Genomic DNA, 21,917 nt, shown 5'->3' on the forward strand with positions numbered 1-21,917 from the left:
TACACTACAACCACAATGTTAATCCTGTTCTATTTAGAAGGTGCACTATGTAGTTTTTGGGGAAAACATTTTAATTAATGGAGAAAGATCTTCATTTACTGTTTATTTAGTTTGTTTAGGCATAAAAGTGAATAAACAAACTCTTTGTTTTCATGACTGAATAAACTGAATAAACAAACCGACTATAAACAAAAGGACAACACAATTCTATTACCTCGTTAAAATTCTGAGTTTGAATTTATTCTCCAAAACTACATCATGCCCCTTTAAAGGTCCAGCAGTCAAAAAAGCAACAAAATACCTGACTTCTGTAATAGTTTATATGGTTATTAGGGCCCACAGAAGAAGAAACCACAGAGCTTTTGAAGTTGGAAGGTAAAGGAAAAGGGGGGTAGAAGAAAAAAGCTCCATGAGAGCCACATATTAATCAATAATGAAAGTTACCATAACTGCAGTCCTACATACTGTATTAACAAAAATATTTATTAAATGTACATAGTTTCTTTAAGGCCCCCGCTGTGGTTCAATATATATACACATGTACATATTTTCCCAATCCCCATCTTGAGATGCAGCAATCAATCAACACACAATGTTAGTATAAAAAAAATAGAATTTAATGTGCAAGTCATTAACTTCACTTTGACACCCTTGCAAAGTTATTATACATGAGAGTCCTGCAGCCTCACCTCTAACCTCGTCTTTGACTACATAATCACATGAGAATAAAATCACCTACTGTATTCAGAGGCCACCCTGAACAACCTTTGGAACAGTCCACTCTTACAGAGTCAGCACAATAGTCTTGATTGACAAAAGAGAAGCAGTCTAGCAGCATTAACTGGAATCAAGCACATTTAGCATAGTCAATTTTAAAAGATCTGTACCCATACAGCACAGTGATATTTTTTTAAAAAAAGGCACATCGGCCACATTAAATGATTCATCAACCATGATCCAAATTCTGAATCCCTCTATACAAAAATATACATACAGTATCTGTGCAGTGAGCAGGCTCACTGAGAAATACAACATTGCACAATAAAACTACACAAGTGTTCAACAACATCCAGACATGTTTCCCACAATAGAGGCCAAAACATTTCTGGGACAAACACTTTTTTGGACATGCCGTTATAAAATAAAAAGTCCTGCTACAAGATAACGTCCAACAACACCCTGTTGGTTATCTGACTTCCTCGAGGCCATGGACGGTTCTGTCGGGTAACGTTAACCCAGGTGAGCAGAAGGCACTTAACTAAGGGCACAGCTGCTGCACCTGGCAGTGGATCCCAGGCACTGCAGGCCTGGTCCTCACCAGCTCACGGCGCAGCAACTGAGTCCCACTTTGTGTCCACTCTCGAAGGCAATGCTCCCGTCTGTGCTGGCTCCATCTGTCTCTGCTCCTGTTCACACTGGTTCATTGTCCAGTGTAGAAGGATCTGCCAGTGTGTTTCTCTCAGGCTGGTTGGATTCTCCGTGCCTGAGAGGATCTGTAGGTGATTCTGAGGCAAATGTGGGGTTCACTGTTTGACTGTGGAGGTCAGTCTGTGTGGACGGTGCTGGCTGCACTGTCTGAACTGGCAAATGTGAGGATACAGGCTCGTCTGGTGATGTAGAGGGCACTGACTCAGCAGGTGTTGTGTGTGAAGTATGTGTGGGTTCCTGTGGTTGTGAGGGGGGTGAAGATGTGTGTGTTGGCAGCGGTTGAGTGCATGGCTCGTTTAGTCTTTGCGGCCCGAGATATGTGTGCTGGGTCTGTGTTTTTGCAAGCTGGTCTGCGGCGGAGTAATAAGGCAGGAATGGCCTCTCAGATGCACAGGTCCGCATGGCCAGGTAGGTGTGCATCAGCAGGTGAGGGAAACGGGAGGTGAAGTAGGACACAAAGTCATCAGGGATGGAGCCCAGAGTCTCCTGTACCTCAGCAGGCAACTCTCGGTAATGGTGTTTCTGTTGAAGGAAGGTCAAGAGTTAACTCTAACAGGAAAGACCAGTTTTCTTTAAAGACATAACGTGAGAATTCATTCCTACCTTGTTTCTCATTGCACGCAGCAGGTCTCTGACTGATCCACCTTTATAGGAGCGAAACTTCCGCAAATCTGCCAAAAGAAGTGAGAGATAAAGCCTGATGCGTCAACCACAGAATAATATCCCTGATTATTATCCAACAAGGAACCATTAAACAGGAAGTCCTGAAATAATGCACCTGTTTTTGTGTCTGTGTGTGTGTGTGTGTGTGATTATTATTTTAACCCTGTGACTGAGGTACGCAAACATGGACTGATCAGTGCAATTTTGGAAATATAACAGAGGTGAGAACAAAACAACATCTTGACATCTGGGCCCAGATGTATAAAAGATGCGTTCACACAGAACAATGCAGAGACTGTTTCGCAAACATAAATTAGTATTCATAAAAGAAGAATGTGCAGTGAGAATGTGTCACCTCATACAGACTTAGACACCTTTTCCTTGAGATAGCTGCAACTGATATTCTAAGTGTTGATGAAATATCAGGTGAGAGATGCAAACTTTTAGTAAAAACAACTTGTCTAACTTGCACTTCTTTGTTTTTCTTCTCAGTGACAGGTCAAATGAGTGGTGGCACAAGTATTGATATGCCAAGGATGTTTCTACATCCATTTAAGTCTAACTGTCGAGGTGGAAAAGAAGCCTACGACAGTGCGTCCAGCTCCACAATGACTGAGATTTATAAAAAGAGAATCAGACGCACACATGACTTTGTAAAGTCAATTTGATTTGGTTTTGCCTGCAGTCTTAAACACAGAGTTTTATGCATCCAACCCCTGGTGTCTGACTTACTGACTTAAGTGACTGACAAACAGTCAAAGAAGTATGTCAAACTGTTAGTAACTAGCTTGTTTTTAAAAGGGTAGTTGTTTTGTAAATGTAAAAAAAAAAAATAAAAAATGGCTGACTCAATGCACTACTATGCCGTTTGCTTTAATGATCAATTAAAAGACCAAAGCATTGTGGTTGTATTTCTCAGCAGGTGACAATGCTGACAGGAAACAGCAGGCTTATTTAACCACACACTGCATCATTTTATGATGACAGGATACAGCGTTCAGTGCAACTATGAACATATGCACGTTGTGTGAAACACAACCTGAGTCAATTTGTGGAGTGTTGTCCTATAACATCATAAGATTCAAAAACAAAACGACTATTTTACAAACCAGACTTTGCCAGAAGCTTCTTTTTTTTATCATTAAATTTTAGCTGATGTCATACCTGTCTGCAGTGGCACTGTGATGTGCTCTCTCCAGTCACCCTTGACAACAGCCCTCCCTCCCCTCTCCAGCTGTCTCACGATTGGTCCGTCCAGCGGTTCCTTTTCAATTCTGTCACTTACATCCTGCAAGAAACCGCAACAAATGTCAGTGAAATTCAACTAATATGCCAGGCAGCCATCATATCAGTACACATAAAACACTCTTATTATAGAAGTGAATGGGTCTTTTTTGTATAAATCAGGATGCAAGCACAGCCCCATGTGAGGTGAGTATTTGGATATGACAGACAAATCTATTATAAGTTATGCAGGTTCATTTGGCTGTAAAGACTTAATGTTTGCATGTTTTGAATGGATGGTTTTCATACATACTACATATATTTGTAATGAACGTCCCGAAGAATCATCTCTTAATATTGTCCAGTAAAGACAACCTGGTATTATTGCCCAAATCATAATTAGATACTAAAATGTTCTCAGGTTTGACTGCATTTGTGATGAAGTTTATTCATAAAAATTGAACAAAAATGAGAATATATACACAATTACAAAGTTGTTGAGTGAAGTTCAAGAGTGTGTGTGCAAGGACCAGTCTGTAACAGCACAGTACACTTGCAGTCTGTACTGCACTAAGATGTGGTTTGAGTAAGAAGAGGTTTAAACCACATCAGGGGCAGCTGAGATCATGTGATCTTTATAATAAGCAGTGAAATTGTCAGGTAAGAAAAAAAAAGAGACAAAAAAAAAAGGCTGACCTGAAAGAACTGCAGCTCCTTCTCCAGGCTCCAGAAGAAAGGGTGTTTGAGGACACTCTCAGCTGAAGGCCTCCTATGTGGCTCCATACTCAACATCTTCTCTATTAGATCTCTGGCTACAATGTCTCCTAAATGACACAGACATGCTGGTTTTCACGGTGTGCTCACAAGGTATGATTTCACAGCATATTTAGTTAAAAAATAACTTTTTTTACTTAAAACTGTAAATAACTGTTCAGAATTTAGAAATTTCCACCACCATATAACAATCCTCACAACTGTACCTTCTGACACCCAATCACACAATCATCTTCACCACCTGTCCTTAGTGATCTAACTACTTCACTATTTTTGTACACCTCAGGAAGTGATCTGGGGAAAGAAAAGCAAAAGTTAAGTCCTCACCGTGTTTGTCGGTTTGCAGATGGTCGAGGCTGTATGTGCCCAGTAGGATGTTTGCCTGCCTCTGCAGAGATTTGCCAAAAGGGTGACTTCCCTGAGACACCACGTAGTAGAACACACACCCAGCAGAGAAGATATCAACGACGCAGGTCTACAAGGGACAAGAAAGGGGAGGACGGATGTCAGAGTGTGGAAAATAATGAAACACACATAAACCACCAAGAATGTGTGCATGCAGTGGGCATGTATTGGTATGTGCATTAATCCTTAACAGTTACAGGTATAGGTTGTTCTGTTAGCTACGCCCTGTGACCAAAACAATTACTGTCAAAATAATCTATTTATGTTCGACTCCTCGCACAAAAGGAACATTATGAAGAAAGATTTGGCAGCGCACCAGTTGTTGTCCATCACCTGTAGAATGCCATTTGGCTCAGTCAGATTAGTCAAGTTCAAGTGCTGCCAGCCAAATGTCAATTCAAATGAGCAACGAGAGCTGGAGAGTCCTCCCATGACATTCAAATCCACAGTATGGTAGCATTACAGTTTCCAGTGGACAAAGATTAGATGATCTGACAAAACTGTCAACGAAGCTTATTTCTCAAAATGAGGTGACTGCACACCTTTTCAAAAAACATAGAACTTTGTGTTTATGTTCTGAATCCTGACGACCAACAACGCTTAAATCCACAATGAGAGAGCTGCTATTCTGCCACCGTCTCACCGGGTTGTCTTTGCAGTCCTCACTGAGAACCTCGGGGGCGATCCAGCCTTCAGTGCCCGGTACCCCAGACCTTCTGCTGAAACTGTGGCGGCCCACTGCCAGCTTCTTACACAAGCCAAAGTCTGAGATCATGGCCCGGACTCGACCGTGGGCATTGGGCATGGAAACCAGGATGTTGTGTGGTTTCAGGTCTCTGTGAACTGAAGGAAAAATATGAAGGGGAGAGGAGAAAGAACACACTGTTAGATACCTTAATGGTGTAGATTTTATTACAGTCTGCTTTGATTTACCAAACAATGAGAGCAAGAAAATGGATCTGTATTCAGTGATGCATACCTATGTTGAGAGAATGCAGATGGGCCAGTCCTGACATGGTCTGCTGAAGAAGCATAACTGGCTCTAGTCCATGACGATCGAAATCCTTCCTCTCCACATACTAGAAAGATGAAACCGCAGTTGGTGAAGTCCATGAATGAAATAGGGCAACTCTTTTTCACGTAGACTGAAGATGTGTGAAGCATCAAATTAATTTTAGCATTGGGAAGTGCTCCATGGTCCCAGTTATTTCCTCCACTTATTGTCAAACTTTAAAAATCACATGGAACACTTAGCTTACAGTACAACTGCAAGCTAATGACACAAAAAAAGGTAATGCATCATTAAGGAAACTAAATTAGCAAAATACCATTGTTTTGCCAACAGCAGAACACCACACAATTAACTCAACTTTTCCCAGACTAAATGGTGCTGGAGTGATCTATCATTCATTACCTCCTGAAGTGAGGCAGCACACAGCTCAATGGCGATGTACTGGAACTGACGGTCCCTCTCGGTGCAGAAGTAGCGGATGACATTTGGGTGCTCGTCTGACTCCCTCAGGAGCTGGACCTCCCGGTCTGCAAAGCTGAAGCATTCTGGGAGAATTCTCTTCACTGCCACTGGACGGTTGTCAAACTGACCCCTTGTGGAGAAACAATGGAAATACAATGTTGTAATATTTCTTTAGTATTTTACAAATCAAACATCATGAATAATTGTTTACTGGTTGTTCAGACTTACTTGTAGACGATGGTGCCCTCAGCACCATGACCCAAGACCTCTTTTGAACGGAAAGTTATGTTGCCCACTCTGACAATATTGGAGTCTTCCTCTGATAAAACAAACACATCATTTTAACAATGAAACATAAGTTAAATTATTACCCAGGTGTTTAACAAGCACCAACAAAGAGTGTGAATGTAATTTTATTTTGCTTAATCCTTACCTCCATCTTCGTGCTCATTGGCAGAGCTTCCCAGCTCTGACACAGACAGGTTAGAGTGGTTGGAGGCGCGGGGGGTGATGTTGGGGCTGCTGTGGTCCGAGCATTCGGAGCGAGTGCGGGCCACCTCCAGATAGTCACTGTCTGGGACCAAGCCCAGGCCCACGTCTGCAGGGGGGAACGGCTGCTGCCTCTGGAGGAGCTCCAACCTCTCCTCCATCTGCCTCTGGAACTCCTGGTGCTGGAGCTGCTGCTGCTTGTGAACGCTCTGAGGTGAGAGGAAGTATGTATAAAGCTTGAAGAATAACAAAACTCTAAGATTATGAAGTTGCTGATATGTTGGTATGATCCATCCAACACTTTGATATCGCTTGAAGTCTTGTTTCTGCATATGACAGATTTTCTGTTATCAATGGGTAGTTGCAGGCACTCAACAGTCCACTAGGTGGTGTTGTTCTACTTACTTTGGGGTAGGTAATCACGAAGGCTACCCAGCCAGCCAGGAGGAAAGTGGAGAAGATGATGGTGGCCATGTCTTTGAGCATAGTGTCCACAGGGGCCTCTGGACGTGCAGGGCGACCACTGGTCCCAGGTTCTTGAATCGATGTTTCAGGCAGAGGAGAAGGTGGCCCATCATCCATACCACTATCATTCACCTTCTACAGCAGGGAGGGAGGAAGAGAGTGAGAAAATCTGCACAGATATTTTAATGAAAAATCTTCTAAACAAATGATCTCATCAGTCACGCACCTCCTCAACTTTCTTATCAGTGGTCGGTGGGATGACGTTGCCTTGATTGCGAGGGAAGCTGTCGGGGAACTTCTCCAGGATCTTGGTGTGAGCTTCAGGTGGCGTCTCATGATGACCTGAAATGCAGAAATTAGTGAACTTTTTAAATCATCATCATGAGAATCACAGCCATTCACAAAAACCAAATACTACTTAAGCAATGATATGTATATTATTTATAGTTTTCTGTTTAAATGGCAAGTTAACACTAAACAATGTTTTTAAACTTACAGTATAATCAAATGATTAATTTTATCCTCCAGCAGAGGGCAGTATCAGTGCAAATGTCATTCAAGGCAAAGAGGTACTTTCAAGGCCCTGATGCCTCATTTATAAACAGGTTCTTATATTCATACTTGAACTTAGTCTAACGGACGGCTCGTGACTTATCTAATGCCAGCACAAATGAGGGTTAAGTCAGGACTAGCCTTGGACCAAAAGAGAAAATCAAACTTTTTGGAAGATGAGATCACAGCGATGGAAGGAGTTTGAAACCAGGCAACACTTTTTATTCAGTGGACTAAAAAGTGGGTTAAAGCCAAACACACACGCATATGCCTTCCAAACTGCAATTCAGTCTACCAAACCAGCAGGAAAATCACTTACGCCAGATCTAAGCTGTGCTTAGAGATCATTTCCTGATCAAAGTAAGGTTTTATAAATAACTAGGTATAAGTTGTTTTCTACTTGAGGTTAAAACCTCATTGTGCGTTTTATAAATGACACTCCTTGACATTAAACTGCTCAGAAGACTGAACAGTACTGAGCATTCTTAGTGCATGACTTGTTAGTGAAACTATGACTTCTTCATTTTTAGGTGCTGGCCCTGAAACCCCCCTCTCTCTCTCTCCGTCTCAGGAAAGGTCACGTGAATCAGAATATTTACTTTTTTAGATATTACTTTAAATTATGTACAAATGTAGTACCTATGAGGAGCAGGTAGTTCCTCATGAAGTTGATACGGTTTCGCTCCCGGAGTGCAGCATTGAACTTGACACTGGTGCTGGGTGTGATGACACACTCCTTGTCCTCTTCAGTCTCCTGGCTGTCGGGACCCTCCAGCATGGGGAAGGTGCTGCCACGAGGCTGTGCACACACACACACACACACACACAAAAACACACATGGGAAATTACAGGATTACATATGAAAAATTTACAGGGTATCTAGAAGTAGAGGTAGGTTTTATGTAGGAGTGAGTTAGGTTGAGTTAGGTTTTTGCTTTTCTGGTTCCCTCATCTCAGATTCAATGGGTTTTTTTGAATGGTTTCCAGTTAAATGCCAGATAATAAGGCTTAAGATATTTACACGTTTTAATCTACGACGAATATGGAAGAGCCTTTTATTTATAAAATTGTATTGAAGACATTTTAAGACTTTTTAAGGCCCTGCAGACACCCTGACTGAGCCTGGCCAGTAAGGCAAAGTGACTTGATCTTGGGCAAGCTAAGACACAACTGGAACAGGATGTATTCATGCAAACTCACTGGCATGCCTTGCAACCACTAACCAAAAACGAAGGCGGATTAAGAAACCATGACAGTAGATAAACTGCAGGGAACATTTGACTCCATACAAAACGTACACATATTTTAACGGTAAACCTTCATGCTTTATGTTCATGTCTCACTGATAAGGATTGTGTTTTGCCTAAATGAAGATATACATGTAACGGTCACTCACCACCACAGTGACTCCATCGTGCACCAGGGAGGGAGAGGCATACAGGCTGGTCGAGTATTTACCCACATACAAAGTAGCCCTGAAAAAAGGGAAAAAAAGTTCAATTTCCAGCTTACTTTTAGAAATACAATTATGGCAACACATGTGGAGTGTGTGTACCATTACAGTGAACTTTCAGAGTTCTCCGTTACCTCCAAACAGGCAAACATTTAAAAAAGGATCAACCACTGAAAGTCCCGTTTGTTCTTTTCAACAGAAGCAGGTGTGAACACAATGAATATAAAAATAAAAACAATACTGTAGTGTGAAACCAGAGCTGAAAGCAGGCTTGTCGGCACCCACTTGTTAGTTATTACATGTCTAGACACCATCTGAACATTAAGCAATCTCACATATTACAACAGCATATCTGGATTTTATCCACTCTGTATTTTATGATTAATAGGCAGAAGGTTTGAAAGAGGGTTTGGCCAGTGTTTGTTCTCTGAATGGTATTATATCACAAGTCAAAAACTAAATGAATCCTTCTTTAAAAAGGCATCAAAAAGATACATGTCAAAGTAGTACCAATCATCAATCATTAAAAAATCCACCCTGTGTGCTTACATGAACTTGTTTTTAGGCTTCTTCTCTTTGGGAAATGGGTATTTCCATTGGGTGATGCGGCCAACCTCTCCAGACATGAAAGTGAGGTAACGCAGGGTTTCCACAGCCACATTCGTGTGGGCAACTTTGCGGAGGGCCTCGCGTTGCCAGATATACATGGCCACCACTGGAGAGTTATAGTTCTGCACCCACTGAACGTCTCCTGATTCGCTGTCCACTGTCACCACAAGGCCGTCACCGTTGGACACAAAATGAGCCATCTCTGTGTGGGAACAAAGAGCAAGTGGTTACCACTGTGTCAAAAACAAAAACAAAAAGAGCCAGAGTGTTTATTTATCTTACTGTATTTGGTGTCATCATCAGGAAGGGTGGAGGCGTAGTCAGAATAGGTGGCATTCCAGCGTAACTCTCTGCTCTTGGTGTCATACATGGTGATGGTGTACTCTGACAAGGAGGTGAACAACAAGAGCATATTCACACAGGAAGATATATGTGTATCACATTATTCTCCTTATGTAACATACACAAAAGCCAGGCATGAGTATCCATTCCTGGGAGTAAATACTAAGTGGTGTTGAATTTCTTTTGCTTTATAAAACGGGAAACAAAATCCAGCTGTGAGTGTAGACTTGACACCCAGTTAAGGATTTATAGTATTCACTATGCAGGGATCTCATGTTTTAGATCCTGGTCTACAATTACCACCCCCGGCTTCTCCAGCCTTAAGCACTACAGCAACAGACTGGGGGGGTGGGGATAACAGGAGCTGAGCAATAGGTAAATAAGGGTTTGCCAACACTTTGGGGTTAGAGCATGCAAGACAAATAGGTCTGTTGATCAGCAAAGATTAAATCAGCAACTGAATGGGATGGGGTGCAACGATGATCTGATTAAGATGAGACTGGCCAGGTTAGGATCGGTTTGTTTGTTTACCTGTGCGTCCCAGATAGAGAAGAGATGAGGAGGGACACAGCATCTCAGCAAAGGAGGAGGTCAGGGTCTGCTGCTTCTCGCCAGTCAACAGGTCCACCACATACCACAAGTCCTGCTTCTTACCTGGACACGAGAACATAAACACACACAGACAAAACAATCATCTTCTGCCATGATTACTGTTTACATGCTTTATATGTTACTAAACTTAATGTATTCTGTATTTGTGAATTCTGTTACTTGTACTTTTGTCATCTCTACAAATGTGTTCCCCGTCTCTTTCAGTTGCTTTTACAAGCTTGTGGGCGATTTGTTGCAGTTGTTTAATGCTGCTGGAGTCTGGATTTCTTTGTAAATGACTCAGGTCTGATTTCCGTGACAGTCCAAAGAATGTGATTTTAATGCACATTCTCGAATGCCTCACCTGTGCCTCACTCTGCTAACAAAGAGCAACAATAGCTAACATTAGCTTAGAAATGGAGACCGCTAACATAAACCAATGACCGGCACCTAACACACAACAAAGTTCCACAGAACCCCTTTAAGTGAGTATAGCATCTAATGATTATCAAGACAAATTTGTGATCATGAACATGAAACATGAAATTACATGAAATCGTCAAAATTACCAAAAGGTGCACTAGTGCAAGCCTAGTCAAGCAGAATAAAATGCAGCTTTTTAATCTCGACAGTGATGGGTGTTACCATTCTATAATTAAACGACCAACCCACCATGGTTTCTTTGTTTGGGCATCTCACTTATTTTATCAATGCAGGGTGCGGTAGTAATACCGTAATCATAGATTATTATAGATGAATGCAAAAACCATGAATGCCTGCTTCAAATCAGAGAATCCAGATGATGATTCATACATGAACAGATTTAGAGTGCGAGAATTCAAGTCTGTAGCACTCTCAGACCTTTTTCTTCTCCATTATGCTTTGTGCCAGCAGCAGCTTCAGTTGAATGAAAACAAAAGCTTCACTGATAATGACTGTGGGGAGGCAAATGTCACTCGCTTCCCTTTAAACAAAGCCACGCAGTCTCTACGGTAGATTACCTTTCTTTCTTAACTGTTGTAAATTCAAAAGAGAACAGGCTGCGACCGCTGGTTGAGTGGAATTGAAAGGTGCTGGAAGATAACACCAGCCCATTTAGGGGAGCAGACAGACTGGGACAGGGACTGCACATGTTTGTGGAGAAGAAAACTACAGACAATGTGTCAAATCAAAAGGTTTTATATAATCCCCACTTGAGTTAGCCTTACCCATGTAAAGGACTCCATCAGAGCTGCGACAGGGAGAGGCTTGGACCAACTCAGGAATAGTGAACGGTAATTTCTGTTTGAGAAAAAGGAATGAATGAAAATCTGATAACCTTTACATGCTGCATGCTTTGACATATGGCTGCAACTTCAGAGTGATGGTGCATTATTTTAGCATTGCTTAAATACACACACACAATATGTGGTGAGTGATTATGGTTTTTTTTCTGTAGAACAGGGAACTGAGTTGTGTTTCTTAAAAAAAGAGGGTAGATTACGGGTTGTGATAAAAGTGATTTCCTCTTACTGTGAGGCCTTCGTTGTTCTTTCCTCCCAGAGAGTACAGGCTGCCATCATTGGGGTCAGGCAGAAAGGCTGGTCTAGAGTAAAGATTTAAGAAGATGCATTACATTTATAGACCAGTAAAGGGAGTGACAGATAAGACAAGCTCAACCGGTCACCATCTTTTGTTACAGACAGGTGCAGTACACCCATGTAGAAAAGAAACTCAAAAGGTACGTACTCTGCCACATGTGTGGGGACCTGAAGAACTGGATCTGTAAGGAGGGAAAGAGCGACAAAATGAAGTTCAGGACTGACAACAATTTTAACCAACAATGGAGAGCACGGCCAGAAGCTGTTGAGTAAGAGTATGACATGAGCAACGGTTACATTCAACTGCACAGTACACAAGGTCCAAACAAAAACGAATTGCCCTAGGGCAAACATGCAAGGAAAACAGTCTCTCATGTCTGCAAACAACATCAGGCATGTAAAACCAGTGATGGGAACAAACAAAAAAATGACTATTTGATGAGCAAATACTGGATCATATCCTATAAAAAGTGATAGAAAGTTTTGATCTGTTCATGAGCTTCAGTATGATACCGAATGTCCATCCAACAGACTAATTAAAGCAGAAGCAAATTATAATATTATCCTGGCACAGTAAAAAAAAAAAGAAAAAAAAAAAAGAAACACATTCTGCTCTGTATTTAAATATTAGAAATAAATATGAAAAATGACATGGTTAAAATGATCTAACTATGCTGTGAATTTTCCTCCCCGAAACGCCTCCCGGGGACAGGTGCTTTAAAGGACATGATCATGTTTTTGCACGTTTAAGCCCATTAATTACAACGTTTTTACATTTTACATGACTGCCTACCATTATCCAACGCATGCAATCATATTCCTCCCCTCTGGGCAGCTATTAGCTTCCGTTCAGCAGAGAATGAAAATGAGATTTTGGCTGAAAATGAACTTAAATAACTGGAAACTTGTTTGAGATACAGTATGTTAAATGTAGGTGATCTAAAGCTTTTAGATTTTGACTGATCTTGAAGGCAAGGAGATTGTGGTATTTAATGTCCTCTTACTTCTGTAACCAAATTTCACATAACCACATTGACTAGCAAATCTGCAGTATTTGAAAAAACCAACAGAGTGAGTAGCGGACCAACGCTACGTTGAATGGACAAATGACTTCACAGGGATCTTCCCTGGTTGACGTAATTACTGCAATGTGAGATATAACAAGCAATAATGCAATATTATGTTTTAATGGAGCAAATGGAGAAATTCATCAGCTTTTTCGGTCCACCACATTGAATGTTATTTTCATACCATGTGGCATAATTAGCAACTACAGTAGTTCTTTAAGCCATGAAGGCCCAACTGTCATTGCTACAAGACAAACACACCTCCCTACAGTGTGAACATACAGGGCGTGGACCAGATGGTGCTGATCTCTGTGGAGGTGCCTGAAGGGGTCAACAATAGGAAGGGGTGGGGGGAAGCGTAGGATTACCTGAAGGTGGTCAACAACTCAAGAAGCATCAGCATTCATTATGTGTAATTGCAGGGGGTGAAAAGAAAACAGTGGTTCTCTATGTTGCATAGAAAGACACTAACTCTGCTTGGCTAAAATGCAAATACATGTTTGCAAACTCAACATAGAGTGAAGAGCAAACAGTAAGAGGATATACTGCACAGGTGAACTGAGATGTCTTGGTCCAGGGAAAAAGATTCCCGCCTCCTCCTCATTATGTGGGTGCACAGTAGCCTGAGTGGATCAAAACAACAGGTGTGCGGAGCCTGGTACAGAACTGGTCAAATTTATATTCAGCAGTTCTTCCAGAAAAACAGATGATGCGGAGGAAGCAGCCTCTGCCTCTGATTATTATTAATGAATTGGGTATTAGGTCCACCTAACCAGCGCTCTTAGGTTCAAACTACAGTAGTTTTTATTCTTCTTAAAAATGTGAGAAAATATATATTTAGAACATGTCTATGTGTCTTACTCTAAGAAAGATACACTTCACCAAAAAAACTGTAAATGTCTTTTTCAGGACAAGTTTTCCATTAACCCTTCAGTGTATCTTATCTAGCCTAATGTATAGTGCCGACATTAGCACGGTAACCATAGTACATGCTGTGTGTGCAGGTGATACTACAGCTAAGTTGCTTACCCTTGCCAACTCTGACCTTGATTACAGGCTATATTTGCCCCTCTCTCAGTTAATAATTACCCAGTTCTCGTGCCTAACAGAACATCTACCAGCATTTTCCTGAGCTTAAGCCCAGAAAACATTTCTTATAAGACAATAATACCAGTAAAAAAGCCCCATCAGCATTTGACCAGATTAATTACATGTATATGCTTTTAAATAATCAGTAAGTGTTTTTTGTTTCTCAACTGGTTATAATTATAATCAGCCAATTTTACTCCTATGTTTAGCATTATCACGTTTAGCGTTATAAAAGTAATATGACTTTGGTTTAATTCTTGTCTATTATTAATGGTGGTAATGCATTTGAATCCTTGGTTAAAAATGTTGTGGTGCGAACACATTTTTAGGAACACAGCAGGTACTTTTAATTAAAATCGACTGATTAAGATAACAGTCAGTCAGTGGCACAGTCTTGATATGGACTCAGACATGTGGCCCCCAATTTGTAAATTGTTAAGTTAATTACAGTGTTATTTTTGTGTTATACTAAACCTTTCATGGCATAAATTAATGATGAAAATAACAAAACCCAAAATGACTTCATTGTGGTTCAAAAACAGCAGTGGGACCTCGTTGTTTTCCCTGCGGCAACTCACAAAAGCACTTTGTTTTTGCTAATGTAACCTGAATAAGGAACACAAAAAAAAGGCACACAAACAAAAACTCTAATCAAATCCATCCCTCTCCTCTTACCTTCTTTCAGAGTCCATTTGATAGAGCCTGACTTCTTGCTAACAGCGTGCAGGTTTCCATCCAGGGTGGACACAAAGAGCAGGCTTTCAGGAAGGGAAACTGTGCTGGCACTGCATAACCCCTGCAGAAACACAACACAAAAAAATCCATGTGATGTTCGGTAATGACCACATCTCTCCACTATCAGACAAACTTATTAATAATGCACATGAATCAAAGTGATATTAAACTCATACATAGGCAAGCAGGCTGCATGTGTGAGCATGCATGCCCCCATTTAACTCACAGGTTAGGTCAAAGTGCTGCCTGTGCTCCTGCATTGAGGCTGTGAATAATGTCATCAGCAACTAATCACTCAGACATTAAGTATTCCTCACACACACCTGGACCAAACATTCATAATATGTTGAATAATAGCATGCTTATTATTCAAATTATTCGCACACTGATGTGAAGAAATCTGCAGAAGATGATCCATTGTCTGACAAAAAAGGAGAGGCCTGTTCTCATATTCACCCCAGTATAGTTAGCCTTTAGCTGAAAGGGGTTGGGGGTAGTGGGTAGCCCCAGGGAGTGTGTCACCACGGCCCACTTTACAAATCAATACCTCACAATAACAGCTGAAGATCAAAGTAGGAGGGGGCTGACTAGCTTGCTAACAGAGGGCAGGAGCAGAGGGTTGCAACGTGGTGGAAGGTAAACAAACTGGGCACTGGGCTGAGCACATGTACATGTCCTGGACTTCAGCATTACACTTGTGCTATCACCCAGCAGGCCTTATAAGGTTGGTTTGGCTCCTTCTTAATTTAAAATGAACAGAGTGAAGAGGGTGCTTCAACTCCTCTCTGCTGCACAGATGAATAGTGGGCCGACGGTCCATATGGGAACCTTTCTTTCCAGAACCTTTTACTCCCACGCAGAAATGTGGGGGGGACATGAACAGATACGGGAACACTTGGACTGGTTCACTATATGCCAGACAGTGTATGTGACAAAAGCGCCGTACAATGACAGCCACCAGATATACAAAGAGAAAACTCAGAGGAAGATGCAGTAAATACAGTGAAAACAATTAGGCCCCGTAACCACAACAGCAGCTACACGACCCGGCCTCATGACTCAGCTTAAGCCAGAATTAACGGCGCTGTGGGTGATGTGTGCTCCACTCACCCACTATGGAATTCTAAAAACGCCGCTCTTAAAAACCAAGCTGTGGGCTTCGTATGGTTTCTGGCACCAAAATGCAGGAAGAGCTCCAGTGGGGGACGCGTTTGAGAGCTCTGACTGCCCAACAACCCCGAGAAGACTGTATGAACTCAGCTTGACCGGTCTGCGTGCTTTGATATGAGCTGCAATGATTCATCAATTATATCAAGTTGTTTCATTACTCAAACTAATGGATTACCAAAATAGTTGGTTATTAATTTAAGTTGGCAACAAATTAATTAATTAATTAATCGTTGCAGCTCCATTTTAGACTGTTGGTTGATCAAAAGAAGACATGACTCTGGTCTCTGGAAAAAAATTTATTTGATTTACAGCCATTTTTAATTTATTTCTGATGGAGCCAGGATCAGGGTCAGACTGGGAATGAAAAATCGGGGCCGCAACGAATAATTATTTCATATTATAGACAAAGTGACGTCTCCAAACTGCTTCTTTTCAACCAACAGTCCAAATCCAAAATACTCTTCATCTACTGTCATAAAGGTCAAAGAAATGCAGCAAATCCTTACATTGAAGAAGCTGGAACCCGCAGATGTTTGACTTTTTTTTTTTTTTTTCAAAATGGTTGGCAAGGAGGAGTCTTACAACAGCTAAGCAGCTAAGACAGACCTCGTTTTCCTCCTAAACCACAGTGATATTGATCAACATCCCGGACTAATCCCCCTGAACAGCTCCCTGGGGGCAGTGCAAATAGCCCCTACATAGAATGCAAATCACCAGTCCATAATCATGACCACACTCTTCTGAGCATTTAGCCACTTCTGGGGAGGTAAGGAAGGTGGGGGTTAAAGTGCTCTTAAGTCACACAAACCACCAGTGTGGAGGGCAAATGCAGTCACTATCCCTGAGTCACTCAGGATTTTCCTCATGGTCAACTTGCATTTCCTTACAAAACCAATAAAAAATGATCAGCGCATGACAATCAGAGAGGACCAAGCTGTTATTTTACATCTCTCATTTCTTTCTCCCTCAACTTAAACTGAAAACAGGAAAACACTACCCTGTTGTAACTGACCAAACAGAAACCAAGGCCAAAACAACCCCATAAACTGAAACTTTCCCATTTGCCTACTGCTCCTCTGCTGTAGTCTCACAACTTAAACAAGCATGTGTGTCAATATTGTGCACCTGTGACTGTTCCCACTGGGCTGCAAACTCCCGAGCATCACACAACTGTACTGGGAGATTCATAACCAGCTTGTTTTTGGGCCCCCTGTAACCTCTATCAGGGTTCTTGGTTTCGCAAGCAAATAACTTTCTTAACATCTGTTAGCCTCCTCGTTTTGGATGAACGCTGTTATTGAACAACTGTAGAATATTCTATAGTGTTAGGCCTCAGGAGCATCTGGTTTACAATGCCTGGCTGCTTTAAAGCTTTGTCAGAATCACACACACATGTATCGGGAAATTTACCTCTCATTTCCTCTTTCTGTGTAACAGAAATGTTTAGTTGTTGCGTAAGCGAGTTACATAATACGACAGAACTGGGCGAAACCAGAGTCTTGGCAAGTTCTGAGGTCTTCACTTTCCTGTCTGCAATGAAGCCAGGCATAGCTTAAAGGGACACTGACTACAAAGCTCATGATCTCACTGGTTACAGTAAGTCTGGAGTCCTGCATGGCAGACCAACCTGAACACAGGACAGGCTGTAACTGCCAGCTTTTCCACGGACTGAACACAAGCACTTCAGTAGTACACCTACATTATAACCACGTTGTCAGATACTGCGATATGCTGTCAACAGGATGGTGACGTATTACATCATAAACCGACAGTTGGTGGTATTGGGGTTTGAACCAGAGCAACTGGGCAAAAGCTGTAAATTTGCTATCACTTGTCAGAAGGAGAATTGCTAGAGTAAAAAGTAAGAGACCGATAGACAGGGTCTCTTTACATGAGGGAGACTGGATTCATACAGGAGACAGAGTAAGGGGACAACTCGGGAATGAGAGGAAAGTAAAGATGTAGAGATGCTCCAATTGATAATGCACACATTAAACAAAGATAAACTTTTTAAGTATCACTTTTATGGTGCATCAACATCATATGACAGTGTAAGCACCATGTCCAAAACAGACTTTGTGCAGGCTCTCATTAAGGTCTGCGACTGCGAACTGCAAACAGAAAGACAACATCAATGATGGACCAGATGAATTGGTAGTTTCATGTGAAACACTGAGTCAGTCTTGTTTTTGAATGTTTTACTGGGTGTGTGACAAACACAAAATTTTCATTTATCGCCTGACCGTTTAAAAGCATAGTATGTCATTTCTGCAGCTAGGCGTCTCCCAATCAAAAACAAAACAAAAAAATGGCAGGGTCGCTTATGTAGGATATTTCTGTGGAAATGCTTAAAACAGGAGAAAAAAAATCAATTGTTGATTGGGATTGGAAATTCTAATGACAGTAAACAAGTCTTCATATGGGCTCTAAAAGGCCTCAATACAGTGGGACTTTAATAGACAAAAACTGATATCTATAAGTGAGACTATTATTACAAAAATATGTTTTCTAGTCTGAACTCTTGCATGTATTAATTGGGCCTAAACTACCGGATACTGCTTTCCTGTTGTAAAGTGGAACACTCTCCTAACACCAACTAGTTTGCAGCCAATAGTCTGTTTGCAGAAAACCAACACAGGAACCAACAAATACTTATCTCACACCTCATGGGAGGTGTAGAGCTGCAGCAACAGCTTCAAGTCGTCAAAAATATGTTTTGAAAATCAATCTAGACATCCCTAAAAAATGCAGCTTTAAGAACAGCCTTAAACTCCTACATTAAAGCAATCATTAGAGGTTTTCCTTCAGGGTTGTATGAGGACGACACAGACAGGTTTGATTTTCTTCACTGCCTCAAACACAAATAGGAGATTTGAATGATACCATAGTAAGACAGGTGGGGGGTTATACCTTGGGGAGATAACTGTCAAACAATGTGTTGACACATTTTTAAATTTAGCATAGGTTCGAGAAACATCTTAATAACCTTTCTTGTCAACACTGTGTATCAGCTGCACTCTGCATGGTGTTGCTTCAGTGGGGAGGATGTCACGTGTCGGCTCTCGTTCAGGCACACTCAGTCAAAGCACAGCCAATCTACTGTTGTGATAAGATAGTGTATGATCACAACTTTTTTTGTTTTTGAAGCAAATCGACATGCCTTAGTTCAATGTGAATCATGTCTGCACAGGCAGGAAAAGGAAATAAAATACGGTCAGCGCAAGAGAGCAATGGAACAAACTACCACTGAGGAACTTTAGTCAATTATCAGTCTTATAAGGAATATTAGTGATGTTATAAATGGCCTACGGATGTGTGAACAATAATAGCTGCATAGTCGCTGACACATCTTTATAATGGAAACTGTGAGGAAGAGACAGTGACGAGAGACACATACGAGTCATTTTCTGTTGCTCTTTCATTGGTATATCTCTCTCTCATTCACACACACACTCACACCTCTGTAAAAATCTATAGATAGCCTATCATCATTTGGAGCCCCCCACTGCCCCGGCAGACGGTCTAACAGGCTAAGAGAAGAACCTGAGACATGATAGGGGATTAAGAGGCTACTTTAATCTGCTGCTTAGCTTAAGTGCTTCACTAGCCTGGCAGTTAATGTCTCTGCCTAGAGATTTTCTAGGGATCTGGCTCAGTTTCAGCAAGTTAGCTAGCTTCATTCTGTGCCAGCCACTAATACTAGGGAATCCATTCTCTATTTGGTAAACAACACAGAGCACCACAATGGGATTTATATTTTATTACAGCCTTCCCCTGCAAAGTAACTGGTACTTCACAGACATAATGTTTGGGTATCACACCACAGAGGCATAGATGTTTGTATGGTCAGTTTGTACTACTCTGGCGCAGGTTGTGCATGATTTAATTAACTTAACTACAAAGACTTATTGTGCACAACAATGCCATGCTTTGGCGTAAAAGTTTTTAAATTAGAGACTACAGATAAACTCATACACATACTGCATCTGTCCTGCTAACTTCAAATGGTTGTAGAGATCTAATCAAAACACAGAGGAGGGCTCTCATGAAGACAGATATTGGTAAGATCTATCTAAATGTGTCAAAACTGTTTCAATCACATTTGCACAATGCATTTTGCAGGACCCAAAAAATACTAAATGAGTAGTTTTAATGATGTTCAGTCTTGTGAAAAGTTAATAAGTATTGTGCTAACATGAAAGTTAGGATGGGGGGGATATAAGATTTTGTTGCAGATTGGGACAAAAACACTATATGCTGATTTATTTTGAATTGCCACAAAGGAGAGCCTGCATCTTTCCAGTCATTGCAAAATCCTAAGCCTGTCACCATGGATGAAGGCTTTGCTTTCCCTTGTATCTCCCACAAATAAAAGTTACAGTGGATATGTGTAAATACTGGATTTCAAACTAAAGAACAACAGGATTATGAGGTGACCACCATTTATGTATTCTTTATTCATGCAGGAGTAACCTATGATTTATGACTACCTTATCGTTACCTCTTTTTAAGACCCATTTTCATAAGAACACTGCTTGCTTATGAATGTTTTCTCTCATTGTTTTGGTAGGTTTTACATGTTTTATGCATTTTATTTTGCTGGTTTGGGTGTTGTAATTGCATACATATTTTATTTAATTTCACTGTACAAGCACCATGTAACCAAGTGAAGGAAGGTGCCATATAGATAACGATTATTATCATAATTTGAGGATGTTTGATTCTTTTTCACAAAATGTCCTGTCTGTAATATAATTAAAATATTTGTTTCTTACCATAAAGTAATTACAGTATGTTTTGTGGGTGGTGAATTGCAATTATTATGGGCATGATAGCTGTGAAATAACACTGTCACATCACCCCATATCTACATGCAAACAATGGGAATATTAGCATATTACCAAGCCTAATCAACACCAACACACTGACCTTTTTATAAAAAGGTACAAAGCCTAAGTTTCAGTTCAGTTTTCTGAAATTCACTACTTTGTTAATGTGGTTCTGAGATACGTGGGGGGAAGTTGATGAAATTAAAATAATAATAAGGTTGATGAGAGCCTCGCTTCAAAGCAAAATAGCAAAAAATACAGCTAACACACTCATGAGCAAAACAAACTCTCATAGCCCCCAAATAGGGAGACGTTTATTACAAATTCACCTAGCTACCTAAGTGTCTCATCAAGGCTGGTGTATTGGACATGTTCAACGTGGACACTGAAATGTTGGTGAAGTTAATAAAAAGGTTTCTGGAGCACATACTAGTTAAAAACGAGTGCTTTTAGCCGCCAAGCTAACGTTAATGTTAGCTTACTTCTGTCATGTCAAGACAACACGCCGCATGCAGACACAGTCAAAGCTCCGCTGAGTGACACATATTGTAGTTTGGACTTCTGATACTTGTGGGGCTAAAGGCTGGAAATCATTAGCGCTGACTGAAAAGTGTAGTTTAGCGTCTAACTCCGAGCTAATGTCATCTAACTTAAGCTAGCTTATCCAGTTAGCCCCCCTCTTACCTTTTGTGGGAGAGCAGCGCAGCAAAGCAACGCCAAAATGCACCACAGCCGGGTCCGACTGCTCACTGTCCAGTCCATGTTTTCTGGTCTCAAACCGGGATAGACAGCTGGTCCGGACGGCCGCAGACTACATAGAAAACGTGTTTAGGCTAACAACCAGACGTGACGATTTTCTTCTTCTTGTTTTTTAACAACGTTGCAACATTAAAAAAAAGGCACTGAGCCAGCAGCAGCAGCAACGAGCACAACGTTAGATCCTCTTCTTCCTGAAATGATGAAAACTGTGGGGGCTGG

General features: G+C 41.1%; 1 protein-coding gene across 1 annotated transcript; it reads right to left on the reverse strand.

Moving 5' to 3' along the window:
* Window positions 1-595: 595 nt before the first annotated feature.
* Window positions 596-21,896, reverse strand: ern1 (endoplasmic reticulum to nucleus signaling 1). The gene is made up of 22 exons (XM_073493959.1): window positions 21,624-21,896; window positions 14,881-15,001; window positions 12,198-12,231; window positions 11,982-12,054; window positions 11,678-11,750; window positions 10,410-10,532; window positions 9,819-9,920; window positions 9,477-9,738; window positions 8,871-8,949; window positions 8,114-8,273; window positions 7,149-7,264; window positions 6,863-7,057; window positions 6,402-6,666; window positions 6,197-6,287; window positions 5,909-6,098; window positions 5,474-5,573; window positions 5,138-5,337; window positions 4,417-4,564; window positions 4,012-4,139; window positions 3,256-3,379; window positions 2,032-2,099; window positions 596-1,950 (listed from the first exon to the last, which is right to left on the reverse strand). The coding sequence occupies exons 1-22, from the start codon at window positions 21,699-21,701 to the stop codon at window positions 1,411-1,413; spliced, it is 3,270 nt and encodes a 1,089-aa protein (XP_073350060.1). The 5' UTR covers window positions 21,702-21,896; the 3' UTR covers window positions 596-1,410.
* Between the last annotated feature and the right edge of the window lie 21 nt (window positions 21,897-21,917).

The sequence above is a fragment of the Pagrus major genome, chromosome 23 (assembly GCF_040436345.1).
Source record: "Pagrus major chromosome 23, Pma_NU_1.0".
Taxonomy (NCBI): Eukaryota; Metazoa; Chordata; class Actinopteri; order Spariformes; family Sparidae; genus Pagrus; species Pagrus major.

Bases quoted from the DNA above. Each gene is read 5' to 3' on its own strand.
- ern1 (XM_073493959.1), bottom strand. From the start codon at position 21,701: ATGGACTGGACAGTGAGCAGTCGGACCCGGCTGTGGTGCATTTTGGCG. The intron at 9,739-9,818 runs GTAAGATAAATA...GTTCCCACACAG, and splicing joins TGATGATGACACCAAATACA to AGATGGCTCATTTTGTGTCC. The intron at 6,667-6,862 runs GTAAGTAGAACA...CTCTCACCTCAG, and splicing joins TCGTGATTACCTACCCCAAA to AGCGTTCACAAGCAGCAGCA.